Source organism: Penicillium cataractarum (genome assembly GCF_028827025.1).
Source record: "Penicillium cataractarum strain IBT 29864 chromosome Unknown utg000005l, whole genome shotgun sequence".
NCBI classification, from domain to species: domain Eukaryota; kingdom Fungi; phylum Ascomycota; class Eurotiomycetes; order Eurotiales; family Aspergillaceae; genus Penicillium; species Penicillium cataractarum.
The window spans coordinates 3665717-3685176 of NW_026622741.1; the positions used below are offsets into that span (position 1 = coordinate 3665717).

The 19460-nt window shown below is 50.4% G+C and overlaps 11 protein-coding genes across 11 annotated transcripts; 7 read left to right on the forward strand and 4 right to left on the reverse strand.

Annotated features, from left to right (window-relative positions):
• Window positions 1-307: 307 nt before the first annotated feature.
• N7496_007013 (thioredoxin family protein) lies at window positions 308-845 on the forward strand (the record flags this gene model as incomplete). The annotated part of the gene is made up of 2 exons (XM_056699942.1): window positions 308-438; window positions 542-845. Coding segments are annotated over 2 exons (435 nt in total), but the record flags the coding sequence as incomplete, so codon positions are not given.
• A 3578-nt stretch (window positions 846-4423) lies between these two features.
• Window positions 4424-6749, forward strand: N7496_007014 (uncharacterized protein; the record flags this gene model as incomplete). The annotated part of the gene is made up of 3 exons (XM_056699943.1): window positions 4424-4960; window positions 5023-5208; window positions 5262-6749. 3 exons carry the CDS (start codon window positions 4424-4426, stop codon window positions 6747-6749), a joined length of 2211 nt encoding a protein of 736 aa, XP_056555356.1.
• A 538-nt stretch (window positions 6750-7287) lies between these two features.
• On the reverse strand, window positions 7288-7998 carry N7496_007015 (OPI10 family protein; the record flags this gene model as incomplete). The annotated part of the gene is made up of 1 exon (XM_056699944.1): window positions 7288-7998. One exon carries the CDS (start codon window positions 7996-7998, stop codon window positions 7288-7290), a length of 711 nt encoding a protein of 236 aa, XP_056555357.1.
• A 279-nt stretch (window positions 7999-8277) lies between these two features.
• N7496_007016 (thiamine pyrophosphokinase-related protein) lies at window positions 8278-9306 on the forward strand (the record flags this gene model as incomplete). The annotated part of the gene is made up of 2 exons (XM_056699945.1): window positions 8278-8318; window positions 8379-9306. 2 exons carry the CDS (start codon window positions 8278-8280, stop codon window positions 9304-9306), a joined length of 969 nt encoding a protein of 322 aa, XP_056555358.1.
• A 749-nt stretch (window positions 9307-10055) lies between these two features.
• N7496_007017 (serine hydrolase domain-containing protein) lies at window positions 10056-11875 on the forward strand (the record flags this gene model as incomplete). The annotated part of the gene is made up of 3 exons (XM_056699946.1): window positions 10056-10063; window positions 10134-11675; window positions 11725-11875. 3 exons carry the CDS (start codon window positions 10056-10058, stop codon window positions 11873-11875), a joined length of 1701 nt encoding a protein of 566 aa, XP_056555359.1.
• A 914-nt stretch (window positions 11876-12789) lies between these two features.
• N7496_007018 (uncharacterized protein) lies at window positions 12790-13446 on the forward strand (the record flags this gene model as incomplete). The annotated part of the gene is made up of 1 exon (XM_056699947.1): window positions 12790-13446. The coding sequence occupies one exon, from the start codon at window positions 12790-12792 to the stop codon at window positions 13444-13446; it is 657 nt and encodes a 218-aa protein (XP_056555360.1).
• Window positions 13447-14018: 572 nt separating this feature from the next.
• Window positions 14019-14510, reverse strand: N7496_007019 (DNA-directed RNA polymerase core subunit RPB8; the record flags this gene model as incomplete). The annotated part of the gene is made up of 2 exons (XM_056699948.1): window positions 14019-14124; window positions 14185-14510. The coding sequence occupies 2 exons, from the start codon at window positions 14508-14510 to the stop codon at window positions 14019-14021; spliced, it is 432 nt and encodes a 143-aa protein (XP_056555361.1).
• Window positions 14511-14805: 295 nt separating this feature from the next.
• Window positions 14806-16026, forward strand: N7496_007020 (elongator complex protein 4; the record flags this gene model as incomplete). The annotated part of the gene is made up of 2 exons (XM_056699949.1): window positions 14806-15268; window positions 15326-16026. The coding sequence occupies 2 exons, from the start codon at window positions 14806-14808 to the stop codon at window positions 16024-16026; spliced, it is 1164 nt and encodes a 387-aa protein (XP_056555362.1).
• Window positions 16027-16054: 28 nt separating this feature from the next.
• N7496_007021 (uncharacterized protein) lies at window positions 16055-16396 on the reverse strand (the record flags this gene model as incomplete). Its single annotated transcript, XM_056699950.1, has 2 exons — window positions 16055-16257; window positions 16339-16396. 2 exons carry the CDS (start codon window positions 16394-16396, stop codon window positions 16055-16057), a joined length of 261 nt encoding a protein of 86 aa, XP_056555363.1.
• Window positions 16397-16871: 475 nt separating this feature from the next.
• N7496_007022 (tRNA splicing endonuclease subunit SEN34) lies at window positions 16872-17840 on the forward strand (the record flags this gene model as incomplete). Its single annotated transcript, XM_056699951.1, has 1 exon — window positions 16872-17840. One exon carries the CDS (start codon window positions 16872-16874, stop codon window positions 17838-17840), a length of 969 nt encoding a protein of 322 aa, XP_056555364.1.
• Window positions 17841-18472: 632 nt separating this feature from the next.
• N7496_007023 (RNase P/RNase MRP complex subunit) lies at window positions 18473-19278 on the reverse strand (the record flags this gene model as incomplete). Its single annotated transcript, XM_056699952.1, has 2 exons — window positions 18473-18684; window positions 18747-19278. The coding sequence occupies 2 exons, from the start codon at window positions 19276-19278 to the stop codon at window positions 18473-18475; spliced, it is 744 nt and encodes a 247-aa protein (XP_056555365.1).
• Between the last annotated feature and the right edge of the window lie 182 nt (window positions 19279-19460).

Consider the following 19460-nt stretch of genomic DNA (forward strand, 5'->3'; position numbering starts at 1 on the left):
CTCCTTTCTCCTCCGACCCTCAAACAGCACGTCAATTGGACAAATTGATACGAAAAGGTGCATCAGACCGTGACAAATCCAGCATGCTTTTTGTGAGTTTATACACACCGCCCAAATTTCCCTATCAAAGATGCCCTGGACGCTACTAGATGGCTCCAGGGGGCGGTTTATTCATCCGCGCCTGGCTCTTAGCTAAGCTAGGTTGGCCCGGCCAGTGGGAACGTCATCACCCTATAAAATCCGAACGCCCCTCCATCGGCTTGCCCCTCTTTCAATTTTAAAGCTCACAGTACCTTCTCTCTTACAGAAGCCTTCCACCTTGACTCGCCTTTCGGCTCCTCTATCTCGCTTCTCTGTCGCTCAGCGTACCTTTTCATCTACTCCAATTTCCCGCTTCTCAAATTCATCCTTCAAAATGGGCGTTACTCTGATCAAGTCGTGAGTTTTCCTCCGTTAGCCCAAATGAGAACCTCGTCAATTTCTGGCTTCAAACCGAGCTTCAGGTGGAAGTTGTGCTGACCTATAATCTTCTTGTGTATAGTGAGAAAGAGTGGGAGGAGCTCGTCGAGAAGAGCAATGAGCCCGTCGTCGTCGATTTCTTCGCCACCTGGTGCGGTCCCTGCAAGGCCGTCGCTCCCATGGTCGAGAAGATGAGCGACAGCCACACCTCGGTCAAGTTCTACAAGGTCGACGTTGACGAGCTCAGCGAGGTCGCCGGGAACAACGGCATCTCCGCCATGCCCACCTTCCTGTTCTACAAGGATGGCCAGAGGATCGATGACCTGACCGTTCGCGGCGCTCAACCCAAAGCTATCGAGCAGGCTGTCCTTAGTATTTCCGCTTAACTTCGGATATGAAATAATTCGACCTTTTCTAATTTGCTCGATATGGAGAAATAAAAGAAATGATATCCGGCCTGGGGCCTTCTTTTTGTATCCTAAAGATTTCTCAATTTATATTTATAGATGTTGATCATACTTGGTTTTCTGGGTTCTTCTTAAGGCAACTAATCGTAGACTGATCGGAATGATTAGAATTGGTATAGTTGCCTCTACGCGAATCATTGCGTCGCACAGGCGATGGCTTGCATCCTGCAGGCGGAGATCACAATCCCCACCGGATCTTTTTGACATGTTCTCCGCATATTCTGTGTCAACCTTGGCAGTGGACAAAGTTCGTTGAGTTAGTTACTCAGTAGTACGATGACATGTGTCTCCAGCGCATAGATTATGAGCTATCGAATAAGCTTACATCCAATGACGACATGGAGCTTAGGATTGCCACGAGATTAAAATTTCCGAGTCACCTCGAGTCTAGGGCTGCATAGTTGCCTTGATTTTGACAGAGGCAAGGTACGAGGGCTTCTCGAATTACACTTTGACCGTTTTCTGTCTGATGTATGGCATGCACCCGATCTACAGACACATGGCGACATGGCAGTTTGATGATGCATGATACTACGAGTACCGCATATAGTGATAATCACGGGAATCACACACTTGTGGAGGAATACCAGGCCTAATAAAGGAATAGGTTCTAAAGATAGATCTTGTCTACACCAAGTATCTTCTCTGGTAAAGCGAACGGAGTAGAACTAAAGCCCGAGTTGAGACCGAATCGGGGAGACAGAAACCCTTAGATAGGGTAACTAGATAGGGTAAAAACATCCAAGAGACTGCAAAAGCAAAAGTGGCCGACCTACACCCGTAGAGCAATTGCCAGCGCTCGGTGAGATCCCAATTGATGATCTATCAAGTAAGAATCTGACGAAATCTTCGGTGGCGGTTCCTATTTTGGACTATTCTGCAGACAAAAGCACCAGCCACTGATCGCGTGTTCTTAAGAAAGAGCCAAGAGATTCAATCCTGCACTTGACATATCTAAAGGGTTTCAACCAAGTCCCGCAGGAGTGAACATCGTGGAGCAAGTCCACCCGAGAGTCAGTTGCCATGTGGTTGACACGCCGGCGTCTCTCGCTTCCACTCATCCACATCCCCACCTCTGCCTTGGCGGAGATTCTACGTATCGACAGCCTTGACTCTGCCACTCCGGAGAGCGGAACGCGCTTGAAAAGGAAACCACGGACATCTAAAACCGCCCGAAGACCCGACAGGTCGCGAACTTGTGAATTTGCGACCCGGTTGAGTGGGTTTTGGGATTTCGGCTTGAGCCGAGCGAACATGTTCGGTCCATGGACTTGATCAACCTCAAAGTTAGAAGGATTCGTTTGCTCAGAAGGGCAGCCCAACGAGGCCATGCACGATGGATCAGATCCGATCAATCCAGCTTATTCCATCACGGATTGATAAAATGGGAAACCAAGCCCGAACTATTGGGCGTCAAGCCATGGACCAGCCAAAACATCCTCCTCCACCACAACCTCAGCCAGTCCCCGCTCGCGAGGTGAGATCGATGGCATCAAGAAAAAAAAAGAAGAGAACCCTGCGCCACCAGAAGTGGCCCTATCAGGCTTTGTGGATGGGAAAGACTTTGAAAGTTTGAGTGGATAGCCCACAGGGCTAACCGATTGCCGGGTAAACTGATTGAAGGGACCTGATTGACCAAGGGCTTGCGCGTGAAAATCTGCTTTTCTTGTGCTAATGAATTGACCGAGGCATGACCGAGACTACGTCTGTCAGTGGATTCCCAAAATTTGGTAACGCTTCTCGATTCGCGCCCGTTATTGTACGACTTTGGGGGCTCTGCCGGTCGGAAGGCTTCCACGCTCAGGAAGAAAATTCCCGATCGACATGTTCCATTTCCAGCCAGTTTGGACACGCTAAACGGGAGCTTTACCCTCGTTGTGACTGATCGTCGCGGGCAGCCTTGACTTGCATATCCGGATGAACGGTGCAGGCGATAGAGAACGACAAATGGGCGCATCATCATTGCCAGGAATCCAGTCTTCTCATTCGGCATCTTTGAGTGGATCCGCTCTGTATCGACGCCATGAGCGATTGGGAGCACGGCGCAGCTGAAGCTGAGGTGTTAGTCCCTTCGTTGCCCCCGACAAGCCGCCCCAATTAATCAATTCATCGGAGGGGCCGGAAACACGGCCACAGTGTCCGCTATTCCCTGCTCATCGCTTAGGAGTCAATACAAAAACAAACCATCTCATCAAAAGGAAATCCCTGCTAGCTCGCGCTACCTGGTGTATTTGAGTTTGCAGGAGCTCCCAAATGCAACAATCACATTATGGCGCCGGAGACCCCTCTCTCGTCAAATGGCCGACGATGCACAGACACTGCATCTTGAGCACTGGGTCCATTTTAATACCGTGGAGAGTTCTGATACGCTCCTTCATCAGGCCCCGCCCCATCGTTCCTTACCCGCTACGATCCGATCTAGATCAATTCCCATTTCAGTTCAGCGAATGATAGACTGCCTCATGCACGACCGAAGTCGTCCTCGGGTGGAAAATCCCCTCTGATTTCTTCCTTTCTAAACCCCTCCTCCTCCAGAGGTCCTAAAAGACCCTTTTCCTTGGCCCGTGTTAAACGATATCCTTCTGGGATGGGAGATCACATCGATCAATCTGAAACTTTGTTGCCCTTTCGTTCCACCGGCCACACCTCTGGAAGGTGCCCGGTGGACAGCCCTCGGTACTCCACCGACAAGACAAGCACGACAGGCATGTGTGGATAATACTATACATGCGTCGGTACTTCCGTAGTTCCACGCGAAAAAGAGTCTCACGGGGACGCTGTATGCACCAACCAAAATGTGGAGACCTATCTGCATTCTAGATCGGATATCGTTGGCCCACGGTGTAAGAAGTTATTTGTCCGAGTATTGCATTGTACTAGCTTTGACTTTTGGCGCTGGGTCCAGGCTTGCGATGCGAGATAACCCCGGTCAGCCTAGTAGTGGAGGCCTGCTTTGAGGAGTGTGTTTCCAAGTCAATTTATTTTATAAGATACCACCGGCCAGCCTGTTTGGGTCGAAAATTAACCCGTCTTTATGGTGCTGCACGCTCGTCGCTCCTTTCCTTGATTTCTACTGATCTTCCACTATCATTACTATCTTTTGATATTTCGCTGCGATTTATCTCCTTCATGTTTTAGCATAATTTCCCCCCTCTCTCTCTCCCCCACAGTCGACTGCGACTATTTCCCCTCCTTGTCTCGCCGCAGCAAGGTCGACCCTCTTCAGCCAATGCTCGCCTTGTAGCTCGTTTATCTACGCCGGTATCCAATATGTCGAGTCATAATGCGACCCCTATGCACGTCTCGTACCTGGCAGGGTATATCTTCCTGTCATACGTGATTAGTTCGATGGGATGCGCGACGACACTGGAGCTTCTGCATCGAAGGACGTCCAGATCGGGTTTCTATAACTGGTATGATATGTCTCGCTTTCGGATAAATTATTTGGCATAGCTGACAGCAATGGAAGGTATCTACTATTAACCTCATCTATTACAATGGGCGGTATTGGAATCTGGTGCATGCATTTCATCGGAAACAGAGCCATTGTCCTCGGTAATGGATCGCAGGAAATTCAGATTCTCTACAATGTCGCCTTCACCGGAACGTCGTTCGTACTTCCAGTCATCGTGCTTCTGACGGCATTTTACTCCGTCGGCGTCGAAGAGAAAGCCGGTTATCTGCGTATCTTGCTGGGTGGATTGTTGACTGGAAGTTCCGTGTGCGGCATGCATTATGTGGGACAACTGGGTATCGCCAACTACAAGTGCTCCTATGCTGTCGCCAACGTGGTCGGGTCTGCCATCATTGCTGTTTTCTCCAGTACTGTGGCTTTGGGCATCTTTTTCCGATGGAGGGCGACTTGGACGGATAGCTGGTGGCGACGAGGGATCTGCGCTTGTTTCCTTTCGGCTGCCGTGTCGGGAATGCATTGGACAGCCGCGGTAGGAACTTCCTATCGAGAGCGCGATGTGTCGATTCAGCATGGCACTCAATTGTCCCGCAGTCAGGTTGTTATCATCTGCGCTGTGCTGGTGAGTCTCAATGCATCTAACTGAAGGAGTAGGCATGAATGGCAACTAACAGTCTTTATAAGGCCTGCGTCTCTTGCGTGATTCTGTCCGCCTGTGCCATCGTTGCCGGTGGCAATCGACGACGATCGACTACTCGTGCACACCAACTCGTCCTCGCCTGTGCTTACTTCGATCCAGCGGGACGTGTGATGGTTACACCACAAGCTCTTCTACCGACACGAAAGATTGTCGATCACTACATTGGCCGAGTATGCTTTCAACTTTCTTAGGCTGCAATAATATCCATCTAACGTGATTCCAGACCTTCAAAGATGACGACCTCACTCGCACTCATCCTACCTTTCTATGGGCTTTCAGGGCTAGCCGTAACTGGCCTGTCGTAAAAGACCTGATCCCCTTCATGCGAAACCGACTCGAATCCGAAGAACAAGCCATCCAAAAACACGTCTTATCCCGTGGAGTTGTCATGGACAAGGAGACCGAATTACAAACGGATTTTGATACACTCTTCAAGCAGCTCTTCTGTGTAACCGCCCAGGAACTTTCAGACGAACTTCGCCAGCCGCTTTCTGATCTGGGAACCCTTTATGACAATGTGCTGTCCACCGCCATCCCCGTCTCTCGACTATCCCGCGCTATGGGCCGCTCATCGCTGCGAACTGGTAAAGGTCAATTGATATTTAGTGTTCGACAGCTACAGAAACATGAAGCCAGTCGCTTCTCCTCGCTGGGATTCCGATTCGCAACTATCGAACACGTTACATCGACGTTGTCCCGCCGTATTCACGTTCCCGAAGCGAGTCTCGTAGAGCACCTCCGTGATATGCGCGATTATGCCAGCTCGAGCCGTGGCTTTGGAGAAGGTGTGCATCTCATCTCTTATGTGATGCGACCTACGGTTCAAGATCACTTTGAAATTCTCACCACCAAGGGAACTGGAAACCCACTCCCTTCTGCAACGCTTCCAATGAAGCGTCTCTCTGTTCAACATCTCGACCTTATTTCCCATATGGAAGGCTGGTCCATGATTACATGTCTGAAATACCTGCAATCAAAAGCCGCCCAACAAACCGATAGAAACATGGAAACATTCCGCGAGAACTTGGTGCACGGCATCATGACGCTCGCCAAATCATTCCCAGACGAGATGCGCTCAGCTGCTACATTCTCGTCTAGACCTCTTCTCGCCCCCTGCCGCACTGCCCTTCGACGATCCGAAGAGAGCCAGCACGCTCCCCAATGTACCCTCCTTACATTCTGCGTTGTTGCCCCTCTCGACACCCAAGTACCAAACCCCGACTTCACCTTCACCCCATTCCGTCTCTTCCGCGTACAGCAGCAAGTCAACGACGTTATCGCCGATCGAGACGGGTTCTCTCGCGAGCTAAACCAGGAATTCTTCTGCACGGATGTCCGCTCGAATTCCTCCGTCACCGAATCAGACGTAATGTCGACAACGCGCTCGGCTATTCTAAAACTCTGGCCCTCGCGTAAACACGTTGCACCTCCTGCTTCGGGTCACTCCCAGGAATCACTCGTCGAAGCCACCGTTCTGGGCGATATCACCGTCCAGAAAGAGGTTCGCGTCGATGTCACTCGGATCAATGAGAATGCTGCGCAGAACATGGGCCATTCCCATGATGCAGTCATTGCTGCTGGAGACGCTATTACTACTCCCGCGACGTATGTCGATGAATTGTATAGTCTTTGCTATGCGCCGGGTATCCGCCTGCGGCCAGATCCGTCATTGCACGCAATGGCCGCGGCTCGTATCTCTGAAACGTCATGATTCTACATCTCCTATTTTGATTTCTTTTACTGGCGTTGGTGGGTGGGAAATGCCCAGGTTGATTGGATATAGCCTGCTACTTTGGTTTTCTTATGTCGTTACGGTACGCATTCTGTTTGCGCAATTGGCCTGTCTATTGGAATGGAAGGCCTTGTATATAATACCAATTTCCTCTTTGTATATGATTAATTACCTTGAGCTCTGAGATCTTGATGTATGAGTAATATACTGTGATTACAACTGTCTCTTTAGTGATACACAACCTCTTCTCAATTAGCCGCGTACAACAACGATCATTACTGCCCCGCGTCTCCACATGCACACCAAAACCAGACCAAAAAAGTTAAGAAGAAAAAAAATCAAATGCCAATCGCTCAATGCAAAAATCATATACTCCTGAAACACAGCCACATGCAAGGCACCCCCCACAAGCAGGGATGTCGATCCCGAAACGGGCAGGATGGGCGGGTCTTTCAGCCGCGCCCACGCATCGCACTTAATATACTCGGCTCAGCTCGGCTCACACGCGTTGCGCAGATTACGTCGCATTGGGGTCCGCGCGCTCCAAGAACGTGGGATCCATATCAATGCGTCGCTCGAATTTGGTCCACCAATCCCGGAAGCTTTTCAAAGGGACCACCTCGTGGCCCTTGTGAGCAGGATCGCTCTCGGCAAAGCTGGCGAGGAAATTGAATGCGCTGCCGATGATCCGCTGCGCTAGCATCTTGGTTGAGATCTGCTTTTGTTGGCGCTGTTCGGGGGTTTGGAGGGTTAGCGCGGTGGAGGTGGATGCGCGCTCTGCTTCTAGCGCTGAGAGCTGAGGCGCGATGTTCTGGATGGGCTCGATTGAGATTCCTAGCGTTGCGATGCCGTTTGAAGGGATTGTGTTGCCTGCGGAGCCTTCGTCGAGCATCGCGTCTTCTTGTTCGGCTTCGCTGCGGCTGAGGCCATTGTTTGCTTGTGAAGGTGCTTGGATCTTGAAGATGCCGGAGGGTTTCTCGTTTGCTAGCGCGCCGATGAAACGGAAGTCGGTTGGGTTGCCCGTGTTTGGGTCTGGCAGCTGGATGTAGATCGCAGCGCCGGTGTTTGGTGGGAGGACTGTGCCGGGGAGGAGGAAGACAACGAGTTCGGCGAAGGATGGGCTGAGAGGGAGTGTGAAGGCAAACTTGGTTGCTTGGCCGTTTGGTTGGCTGTCGACGGCGACAATGTCTGTCAGACACGGCCGGCCGGGGATGACGACGGAGAACATGGGTGGCAGGTCAATTTTATGGGTGATATAGAGCTGTATAGTAGGTATCAAGACGGATTGGTGAGGCCTTGGGAGGTATAGCAAGGCCCTCTTTCTAGCAGGTTCGAACAAAGGGCTTCGGCGGAATGCAGATTGGATGATGCCGGTGACATAAGGAGGGGGAAAGCTGCCCTTATCGCGACGATAAGGGCTTGGCATCGGCGGACGGAGATTCTCCGCTGTCTACCCCTCGGACCTTCTTGCATACAGTACATACAGGCCCTGTAGAAGATTGAGAAGATGGCCAAGTCCAACCTGGATCTGATTCGCGAATGCGATAAGTACTGAACCCATCTTTATATCTACCCTGCTGCCGATCTCTTGTCTTATACAACGCCCAGCTTCCCCTATTACGAGGATAACCGCGTCGCTTACACCGAGAACCTCAAGAAATACCATGCGTTCCGCGTCTCTGGTTACGATGTCACACTGGGATATATCCTGAACACAGTTGTGGAAAAGTTCCCCTGGTCAAAGGAGATCTGGGAAGTCGACTCTGCAGCCCAGACAGTCACCCTCCTCACGTCGGCAGACGCCGACCCCGCACATCGCAGCGAGCTCGTTGCCCAGAGTATCGCTGAGGCTGTCAAAGCGGATTGCTTCGAGGTTCTCAGAGGATGGCGTAATGAGAAGTACCCCGTCTATGGACCCGGTGGTGAATACCTGCTGGAGATGGAGCGAAGCGCGACACCGCTGTTCGGTATTGTCTCCTACGGCGCCCATATGACCGGATACGTTGAGGATGCGACAGGCTTGAGGTTCTGGATCCCCCGACGTGCAAAGAACAAGCAGACATATCCCAGTATGCTGGACAACACCGTCGCGGGAGGAATGTGTACCGGCGAGAAGCCATTCGAATGTATCGTTCGTGAGGCCATGGAGGAAGCCTCCCTCCCCGAGTCGGTTGTACGCGCTTCCATTGTCCCAGTGGGTTGCGTAACATATACTCATGTGCGGGACCCTCGTGCTGGCGGAGAAATTGGCCTCCTGCACCCAGAGGTGGAATACGTCTACGACCTGAAGCTCGATCCTTCGGTTATTCCCAAGCCATGTGATAACGAGGTCGAGGAATTCAACCTGCTTTCGGTGGATGAGGTCAAGGAGGCAATGGCTCGCGGTGAGTTCAAGCCAAACTGCGCGATCATCATCCTTGATTTCTTCATTCGCCATGGTATTTTGACCGCCGAGAATGAGCCGGATTATCTGGACATTATGGCGCGCTTACATCGTCGTATGGAACACCCAACGGCATCACATTGCATGAAATAGAGTATGGACATAAGCCCGGTCTTGTAATTTACCCCGATTTGGCGCATGAGCTAGGCACTCTCAAGCGCCTTGAAATATTGCATGATGACTTGTTACGTATAGTTGCTGTACAAAGTCAGACCCAGCATTCAAGATTTCTAGGTCAAATGCATATTACCAAGAAACAAAGACATCATGTCTTTAAGAGTTGGTAGAGTCTCCAGAAAATTTCTATAGAATTTACTTCCCTGTACATGGTATGTTAATGTCGCCCTAGGTCAGCACTCTTCGTGTGGTATGGATGCTGGATCAGGCGCAGCACTTAAGTACGGTGCAGGAAGTACGCTTCAAAGCTGTCAATATGGAGCAATGAGCCTCATAATAAGCTATCCCGGGCACAGTGTGTCACCTACCATAAAGTCAATACTGGGTAGAACTGCAGCCAGTAGTCCAGGGTATCACTCTTTTTAACAAAGATCCACTCAGTAAACAAGCAATTCACTTTGGCTACCCTGCAGAATCCTATTCGTCCTCTGTGATAGAATATCGCAAAAGAGGGAAAGAGCCACCATGTGATTTCGTTTGTACATTCCTGGAATTTCCCTTCATCGTTTATACTTGAACCTCTCTCCCCCGCAACCTTCCTCCGTGGTTCGCCATCTCTCACTTCCTCGACTTTCCTCTCCTCTCTCTAAGACACGGTGCCCACAGGCTCTGCAAATAAACCCTTCACTCTCAGACTTCAAGTGTCTGAAAAGAAACTTGGGAAAATGGAAAGGTCTGAGGGTCGTGCAAAAATGCCAGTATCATCCTTTCAAAGCTTTGGCTATTTCTAACGAGGTATGAAGTCGTGACCGTCTGGAAGTTGCTTGGAGGGATGTGGAGGAGGCCACAAAAATTGCAAATTCTCCGTCCATTTCTGTCGGAATCATCCATGGCCCTGACAAGACACCAATCTTTCGAAAGAGCTACGGCCTTCGGAACTGTGAAGCCAAACTCGAAGCCGACGAAGACACTTCCTATGTTATTGGCAGCTGCTCGAAAATGATCACCTGCACGGCTATCGGTATCCTAGTCGCAGACAATCGACTGGCGTGGGATGACCTGATTCGCAAACACCTTCCTACCTTTGACCCTGTCGGAGATCCAACGATTGGAGAGAAAGCAACCATAATCGACGTATGCCGGCACTCTACTGGCCTTGGTAATGCCTCCGCAATTCTCGCGGGCCCTGGAGGCACGATCTGCAACAAGGCCGATGACCACATTGCTCTCGTCAATGCTCTTCCTACCGAGAATAAGTCTGGTCAGAGATTCCAAAAGGACTGGTGGTACAGCAACGTTGCTTTCGGGTTGCTGGCACAAATCATCGAGAAGGTTTCTGAGATGCCGTTTTCTGAGTTCTTACAGAAGCGAATCTTCCGGCCACTGCGAATGTCCCACACAAACGTCATGGAAAATGATTCAGAAACTGACGCAAATATCGCCTTGCCCTACGTTCGCCTGTCCGATAGTACATGGTCTAAGGTAGAGACCTGCAAGACATCAAAAGATCACGGGCCGGTACTAGCCAGTTTCGCAATGCGCAGCTCAGTCAACGATATGCTTGCCTTCATGGCGGCTGTCCTGAATCAGTACAACGAGGAGCGCCAGTTGGATGTCCTGCAGCCTCTTGTCAACGCCAGATCTACAAATCCACTGCGGCAGATTGGACCCATGTGGAACTACTGGTGGACAAGACCGGTAGACGACGGCTATGAGAATAACTCTGCTTACACCTTGGGCTGGTACCGTACCACGATGCCCACTGCTGCCCTGGGCATCTGGTCCTACAACCGATCCGGAGACATCAACAGGTCTTACCTTAATGCGAGCACTATTCTCGGCAAAGAGTCCACAAAGCGCACTCTGTACGGCCATAATGGCAATACCAACGGCTTCGTCGCAACAGCTTACGTTTTCCCCGATGATCGAACCGCTATTGTTGCTCTGAGCAATGCTGTCAGTGCGGGAGATGCAGCGGAAACAGCGTCTCGAATCATGTTACAGGCTCTGTTCAACCTCAGGCCTCGAGTCAGTTCAATTCAGCCATTGCGAGACTATCGGGATCGCTCGCTTCGGACTCACGCATGGATGATAGGTGACTGGCGGCGGGGTCGTGATACATCGCGACTCACTGGCGCTTTAAAGGACTTCATCGGGACATACGTCGGCCTGAATACGGTACGCATCAGTATCTTAGCTACCCAGAGTGACGACAGTACCAACAAGCCCGTCCAGCTGGCTGTGATATTTGGCGACAATCCTGCCTCGCAATGTGCGTTAGAGCCTTACAATGCTGATATGTTGAGCTTTCTGCCTATGGATCGGGACACTTTGCTTTCCCTGAGGTATGCTTGCTTGGCACCATTGCAAAATGGGTATCTTTGAATTTGTTAGAGATGAGGACGATGGAACAGTAGCTGGGTTCTATTGGCAATGGGATTCGTACGAGTACCCGTCATTGTGGGTGAGAGACCAGGCGGGCATGGGTCCACAGCAGATTCAGGAGGTGCTTGACAAGTTTGGTCAGTTTCGTGTAGGAAACTAGACCTCGTCGAATGCCCTATGAGCTTGGAGTAGTGAACCCCCGTGAGATCTGGTATCTGTCAAGTTAATATCATGTTATGCGATAGTTTTACAACAATATGAATCATATCTCAAAGCCTGAATTCCTCCGCAGCAAAGCCGGGCAAGAACGAATAGGCAAGTAATACTCTATTCTGACACCAACGCCTAAAGAATTATATTGCGCACTGGAAGTGATAAATTCTTTCAGGGCCTCAGAGAGGAGTTCTTGAACCCGTATCTAATGTGATCCTAGAAAATAAGAGAGGTGATTAGAATAACATTTAGGAATGTCTCTAAAAAGAGAGAAAGTCCTAATTTAGCTTACCAGATTGGTTCTCAGCTCAGGCCTTTGTATATATACTTCTGAACTGTCGCTGTAGAAGCGACGCGCAATCTCGTATTCAGAGTTCAAGCGATCGCTTAACAGAGGCAAGCTTCGCAATATCCGTTTGATTGGGCCTGCCTGGCAATTAATATGAGAGTTATCATTTAGTCAAGGTATGCGACTGATATTGTGTTGTTAGTAGTCTGAGCCCTGAAAAGATAACATAGGTGATTGGTGGTATTTTTGGGCTTTAGCAAGCCTTACCTATGTGGGCTTATAATCAAAGAGTCTGACCTCTAACCTTTTCACATCAAGTGACGCTCCGAGAAGGGCGTAGCCTACTCAAGGCCTTTGGATTGCTGCTACGGCTCCTTTTACTGTATAAATCAAGGCCCCGCCGTGGAATTGAGAGCCGCATCCTGAACCGTTCGTTCGATTCATATACACTATCAACATGTTCGCGATCAAGTCGACGTCACTGTTGACGGCGCTGATCAGTGCTTCGGTTAGCGACGCTCTAGTACAGGTACCAACATCTATGGAGGTTGACATTGTATTCCCTCGCCCTAATGGACGCTATGCAAGAACGGACCATTTCCCATTTCCCCGTTGTTCTCGCGATCCAGAACACAGCTGCTGCGTTCGAATTCGGTTACGGTTTCTCGTGGCTTATAGTCCCTGCCGATCCGGATGCGTTCGGTATTGAAGGTCAAGGAGACATCTTTGTCGTGGAGGAGACTTCGCCACCATCAGCAAATTCTTATATCCAAACCAACTACACAGCCGGGCTGGACGTCGGGCAATGGAATCTGTCTTGGGCCTTGACTAACGCCAGAACTTGTGTGGATGCTAGCATGTTTGTGGATGAGACTTTTTTCACGACGATCAATAATGGATCCTTCGCGTTTACTATTGCGGATGGTGCTCCAAGCCCCAGTCCACTTGGCGTTGTCAGTTACAGCACCGTTGAGACTTACTCTGTCGTCAGTGGGTACAATATTTGTCTAGTGACTGCGTCCGTTGCCCCGTCGCCGAGTCCTTGCAGGGTTACAATCGACGATGCGCAAGAGAACAGTATATACAAAACGCTGGATCTCTCTGTCATCATTGCTGCCACAACGACATCTTCGAGCTTGAGTACGACGCAAACTGCGACGTACAAAGTGGCAACCACATCGCAGAAAAGCAGCATGACTGCTACTTCAGCTAGCTCTACACTGCAATGATCAGCCTCTACCTCCAAGCCAAATATCGGTACTATCAAATCATCCTCGATAGGATTCCTCATAGCAATGGCTTTTGGTGTGGTGATGGGCTTGGTAGTGGTATGACTTGGACTCTTTTATATTCAAAGTTCTCGGGAGAGCAACCTTACTTTATGCCCGTCAAACAGTCTTAGAGCAGGAATTTCAAGTCGTATAATATGTATCATTCCGAGGGATGAATGCTGCTGACTCCCAGTTTAAATCATCAATCCGTTCAGACCCCAAAGCCTAAACACCTAAAGGCTCATTAGAGCAAGTCTTGATACCCATAACCATCGTTCAAAATTTGAACAATTGTGATACTCAAGTGAAGATCGAATTTTATTCACGATCATCTATTGGTACACCCAAATCAGAATGCAAAAAAAAACGCCAGCGCTGCACAACCCGATAAAGAGATAAATAACAGAAGAAAATCTGCCCCAGATTGAGTAAATCTCAGAAATTTTCCTTTGATCTCGAGGATAAAATAACTCGAGACTCAGCAGCCTCTCACCAATGCAATAAAGACGAAAAAGGCGACCACCGCTCGCTTATTTCTTCAGGAGCAGGTAGACGTGATCGATCCGCAGGGGGTTGGTCTTGTTGTAAGGTCCGACCAGGTAGAGAAGAAGACCACCGAATGAGGCAAAGACAGCCCTAAATAGCAGTTGTCAGTACTTTCTTGCGAATCAAATATCATTTCCGGAATGAACCCACATTGTATCCTTCTCTTGGCCCTCCGCAAACCGGTAGACCTTGCCGTGGCAGACATAGTCGTAGTCATCGGCGAGACTAGGCTCGCCATTGCTGACCTCGCGCCAGCTTGTGCGGTTGTCCTCCTTGCCGTCGAGGGAAAGAGTAGAGGCAATAGCCATAGACACCGATTCACCAACGGCGCATGGGTAGAGCTCGGTGTTCACATCGAGGGTGAAAGTGATAGAATTGTCACGGTTCTCACATTCAAGACGCGAGACGCGATCGTATTTTTGGGCGTTGATCGAGTTGATCGTGAAAGTGTCTTCGAACAGGACTGGGTCGGACATTTTGAGGGTTTAATGCGCCGCGGCGGGTTGTCAAACGGTAAAAGGGGGGATGCTCGTTTCGCGGTGAGAAGAACTGCAAGATCCTGGTGACTTGAAGGTCTGCAGTGGGCGAATTGGGGCTGGGAGGTTGGTAGTTGAAGGAGTGGAGAGGAATCGGTCGAGTTGCGGCGGAGTTTGAAGCTTTTCTTTTTTTCTGCCGCTTTTGGTTCCCCGCCGATAACGATTTCCACTGCGGCGGAGCTTCCTCAATTTCATACGATTTACAGTCTCGTCGCACTTTTATATTTGAAACATCATGTCCTTTCGCAAGCGAAATATTGGCCTGTCTGCAGGTGTCGACCGTGCAGCGGTTCCCAATGCCTCTCAGCCAGCTCCACCCGAAACCAGTCCAGGCATACGCCCCTCCCCAGACGATGGACGGCCAACCACCTCTACAGGAGCGCCATCGCTCGACAATCTGCTTGCTGGCCATGCAGGCCTTCCTATGGGGAAAATACTATTGATCGAGGAAAATGGGACTACGGATTTTGCTGGCGCATTGCTCCGATACTATGCAGCAGAGGGAGTTGTTCAAGAGCAAAAGATTCATGTGGTCGGAGTTCCTGAGCAGTGGGGTCGAAGTCTGCCAGGCTTGATCGGTACAGCGGAATCATTGGAAGAAAAGAGATCAGATAGACGCAAAGATGAGAAGATGAAGATTGCGTGGCGATACGAACGGCTAGGCGAGTTTGGTGCGGGTGTCGCAGGTTCGCGAGATGGTAAGTAACTCTGTCTTGAGGTATGACTATAGTTTCCAGAATGCTCATGAAATACAGCGCCAACCCCTACTTCAGCTGGTGAGAAGGATGTCACTGCGAAGCCAGCCTTTTGCCATGCCTTTGACCTCACAAAGCGTCTTACCCACCCCGCCATCACCAACATGTCCTTTATCCCACTTGTGCCCTCGCGAGATTCGCCATTCACCTCAATTTTGAAGCAGCTTCAGACCACGATCAGCTCGAGTGCCTCGAATACCATCCACCGCATTGTGATTCCATCCTTGCTTAATCCCACCATGTACCCGCCAAACGCCTGCCAACCCGAATATGTGTTGCAATTCTTCCACTCATTGAAGGCATTGATGAGCGCATATGCCACGCGAGTGACAGCCATGATCACCCTCCCTCTTTCATTGTTCCCACGTTCGTCGGGTCTGGTCCGCTGGATCGAGCTGCTGAGTGACGGCGTGATCGAGCTTTGCCCATTCCCTCATTCGGCGGACGCGGTAGCTACCTCGGGCGCGGCGACATCTGTGGAGGAGCCTCCACAAGGCATGCTGAAAACGCATAGACTTCCAGTATTGCATGAACGTGGTGGTGGGAGCGACCAGAATGTGGGACAAGACTGGGCATTTATTCTTAGCCGTCGGCGGTTCGAGATCAAGCCGTTCAGCTTGCCGCCCGCCGAAGGTGACACCGAAGCGCAAGAGGCATCGGCATCCAGCGGCATGCCCAAGAAGTCAGACCTTGAGTTCTAAAAAGTTGATTGCTTGGTTGAATCTGTAATCAATCCTCCTCGTCAAAGTGACGACGAGTTCCTGGTTCGGCTAGCATGTCGTCGAGTTCGATTTGCTCTGACATTGCGGCCCCGGAGTTGGCCATGGTTCGAAGATAGCTCTGTCCATACGTATCGAAGTCGGGCCGCACCGAAAGCCTACCGCCTCGAGAGCGAAGGCGGTTTCCTAGACAAGAGGAAGCTGCCAGCCATGCTGAGAGATATGTCAGCTACCATACTCGTCATAGAAGCATAGTCTTTGCAGTGATAAGGGATCTGAGAGCATGAATCTCACCAACGAAAAGCAGCAATGGCGCGAAGAAGACCAAGAACAGCAAGAGCAGGAAGTTCATATCGATGATGACGACTGGAAGCAGCGCTAGAATGGACGTTTGGCCGCGTCTTCCCGCAGAAAGCGGAGGAACGCCAAGACCGTTTCCCAAAAGGGTTAAGCGCGGGCCGAGCTCTTTTCATAAAATTCGCTTCTTTCTTTTTTCTTTCCTCTTTGGCTTTCTTCCCACTTTCCGAGTCTCTGGCTTTGCTGGTCAAACCCACAGGCTCGCCTTTTTTTAATGGTAAGCTTTCCCTCGCATTCGTCTACTTCCCACTTCCATCTTGCATGATTATATATCTACAAATCTGTCAATCCCCTGAAGCTCGATTAATATCTCAAAAAGAGCACCGGTGACTGAGAAACGTATTGAAAATGACTTGCCTTGAAATTTTTTTTGAAAATTTTCCACTTTGATCAGTTTTTCCACTGTTCTTGAGCCATGGCTAACAAAATGCCTTTCTTCAGCTTCACATGAATCGAATGAATCCTTGACCATGGAGTCCACACCTACTCTTCCCATCCCGATCTCTTATGTATCTGGTAGATACCTGCTGTTCTCCATTGACGCAGTCACTTATCTGCGACGCGAGCACAATATCTGCGGCGTGTTGATCGGGACCCTCCCTCAAATCCCGCAGCAGAATGTGTTCCTGGGTCTGCCACTGGAATTGATGCCCGAGGAGGCACGGGTGTTGGTGGACAAGGGTGTAGCTTGCATTGTAGACGAAGCCAAAGCACACGATGGCATGCGATCACTCCTAGAGGAGGATCGTCGACAGTATCTCCGCGACCTAGAATCCCAAGGCCAGCTCGCTACGCGTATCTTGGCAGATCGCAAGGATCAGCTAAGAGAACAATCCTTGAAGGAGATAGACGAGAAGAAAGCCAAGGGTCTGGCTGCCAAAGCCGCCAAGGCTGCACAGGCCGCCGCCGATGCTCAAATCGCCGCTTCATCAGCCCCTGCTTCGACTGAGAAAGATGAATCGAGCTCGATCTTTGCCGCAGAGGATGAGATGTCGTCTCTATCTCGCACAACTGGCACAAGCACACCGGCACCTCAGCAAACCATGGGCATCACACCTACTACTTCCTATCCGCCGCTACCTCATCCCGTCTCCTCGTCCGGTCAATATCTCCCTAAGCCCAAAGTGCCTTTATCCTATCCTCTCTTTGCCCACCTACATTCACGAGGCTACTTCCTGTCGCCCGGTCTACGATTCGGATGTCAATACGTTGCATACCCAGGAGATCCTCTTCGATTCCATTCTCATTTCGTCGTCGTCTCCGCGGAGTGGGATCAGGAAATGGATTTGATGGATATCGTCAATGGTGGTCGACTGGGAACCGGTGTCAAGAAGGGTTTCCTCCTAGGTGGACCCCAAAAGAGAAGGGATGAGGTCGAGTCTGAGGCCGATCGCATCGAGACTGTCCGCACCTTCAGTATCGAATGGGCCGGCATGTGAGCAATCTCGAGGAAAGTGCCCATCAACTTCGTTGGGCCTATCCGCCTTATTGATTCAATTCGACCGGTATTACGACCACTCAATCACTGCGCACACGCTGCTCGAATCTTCGCGACTGCAAGTTCTGCGAGTGCAAGTTCTGTCATACAGTCGACGCTCTTGTCATGGCGAATACAAATCACCTCGCCAGCTTCACCTAGAGCTAGCCGCCCTGTCAACGGCTAATGCTTAAGAGCCCTAGGCCTTACGCCCCTGTGCCCATGGACCAATACGGCCATTTGCCATACCGGCATACACAACCCTCGACGACGGGCAATGCCCTGTTGTCTGGGTGAAATCAGCAACCGGTCCGCTGACCACATATCGTGGCTGAAAAATGCCATGCTGTAACTGCGTGACGTCGGATACCATCATCTACATCAGATATCTATATCTACATCCCAAATTCAACATCTGCAATCTTCCCTTCACCACGCTTTGGCCGTAGCTGTAATACACAAGCAAGAATCTCGATGCTATCATACTATCCTCGAGCTTCCAACTTTCAAAGGCTTCACCTAACTAAGTCATGTCATTGATGCTACGCAAATTATGAATTCATGAGTCATGTTGATTGAACGATATAGGCCTGCCTATACATAGTCGATATTCCTCCACTTGAATTTCTTGTTCGCCCGATCAACAGGTCGATTCTCGAACTGGCTTCCATGCAGCTCAAAGACCAGTGGTTTCGGACCTTCCGGTGTAGACTTTTCCTGGTTGTCTTCTTTACCCTCTGCCTCAGCTTCTGGTGCGCCTGGCAGAGGTACCGTAAACCGGAAAACAGTATGCTCCTTGGGTATCGCTGCGAAACGAATTATCAGCTTCAACATTCTCCATCCGCTCATAGACACAGTTACAACTCACTCTTCACCTCATCCTTCTCCGTAACAACCACAAACGTAAACTTCGTATCCCGCACCACAATCCCCTTCATACCAACCCGACTCGCACACTGACTCCGAACAACCTCCACCTCCGCACCGTGATAATCCGCACTAACCAGCTTCGCCCCATGCGACGCGGGCGTAACCAGAACACTCCGCCCACTAACCTTAAGGTCTAGTATCTCCTGCATATACCCAACCCACAGCGCATGCAAGCCCTTGAAAATAGCGTGCTTGCATTCCTCCTTGGGTAAATCGTACAGACCCGTGGAGCGCTTCTTGCGCGCGGACAGCGGCTGCGGGCGCTGGTGTTTCAAGAAGTATTCTTTCTTGCGGAGGCGCTGGTGGCGTCGGCGAGAGCGGTTGTCGGCTGCGGAGGGGGATGTTGGGCGGAGGAAGAGTGGTTTTTGTTTGATGCGCTCGGTGAATTGTTGGGAGGCCGTGTCTGGGGAATGGGCGCGTGCGAGGAGGGTGTGGGCTATATGGTTTGTTGGAGCGGGTGAAGATGTCATTTTGATGGTTTCTGTGCCCGTAGGCTAACGCGAGAGGAGGGTGTTGGTGGTTGCGAGAGCTCTTGGAGTGGGTGAAGTTGAGATTGGAGGAGTTGGAGTTGAGAAAAATTGATGTCACCCGCGCTGATAAGATAGGGCCACTACTGACGAGAGCTAACTATAGAGACGAATAGCATATACAA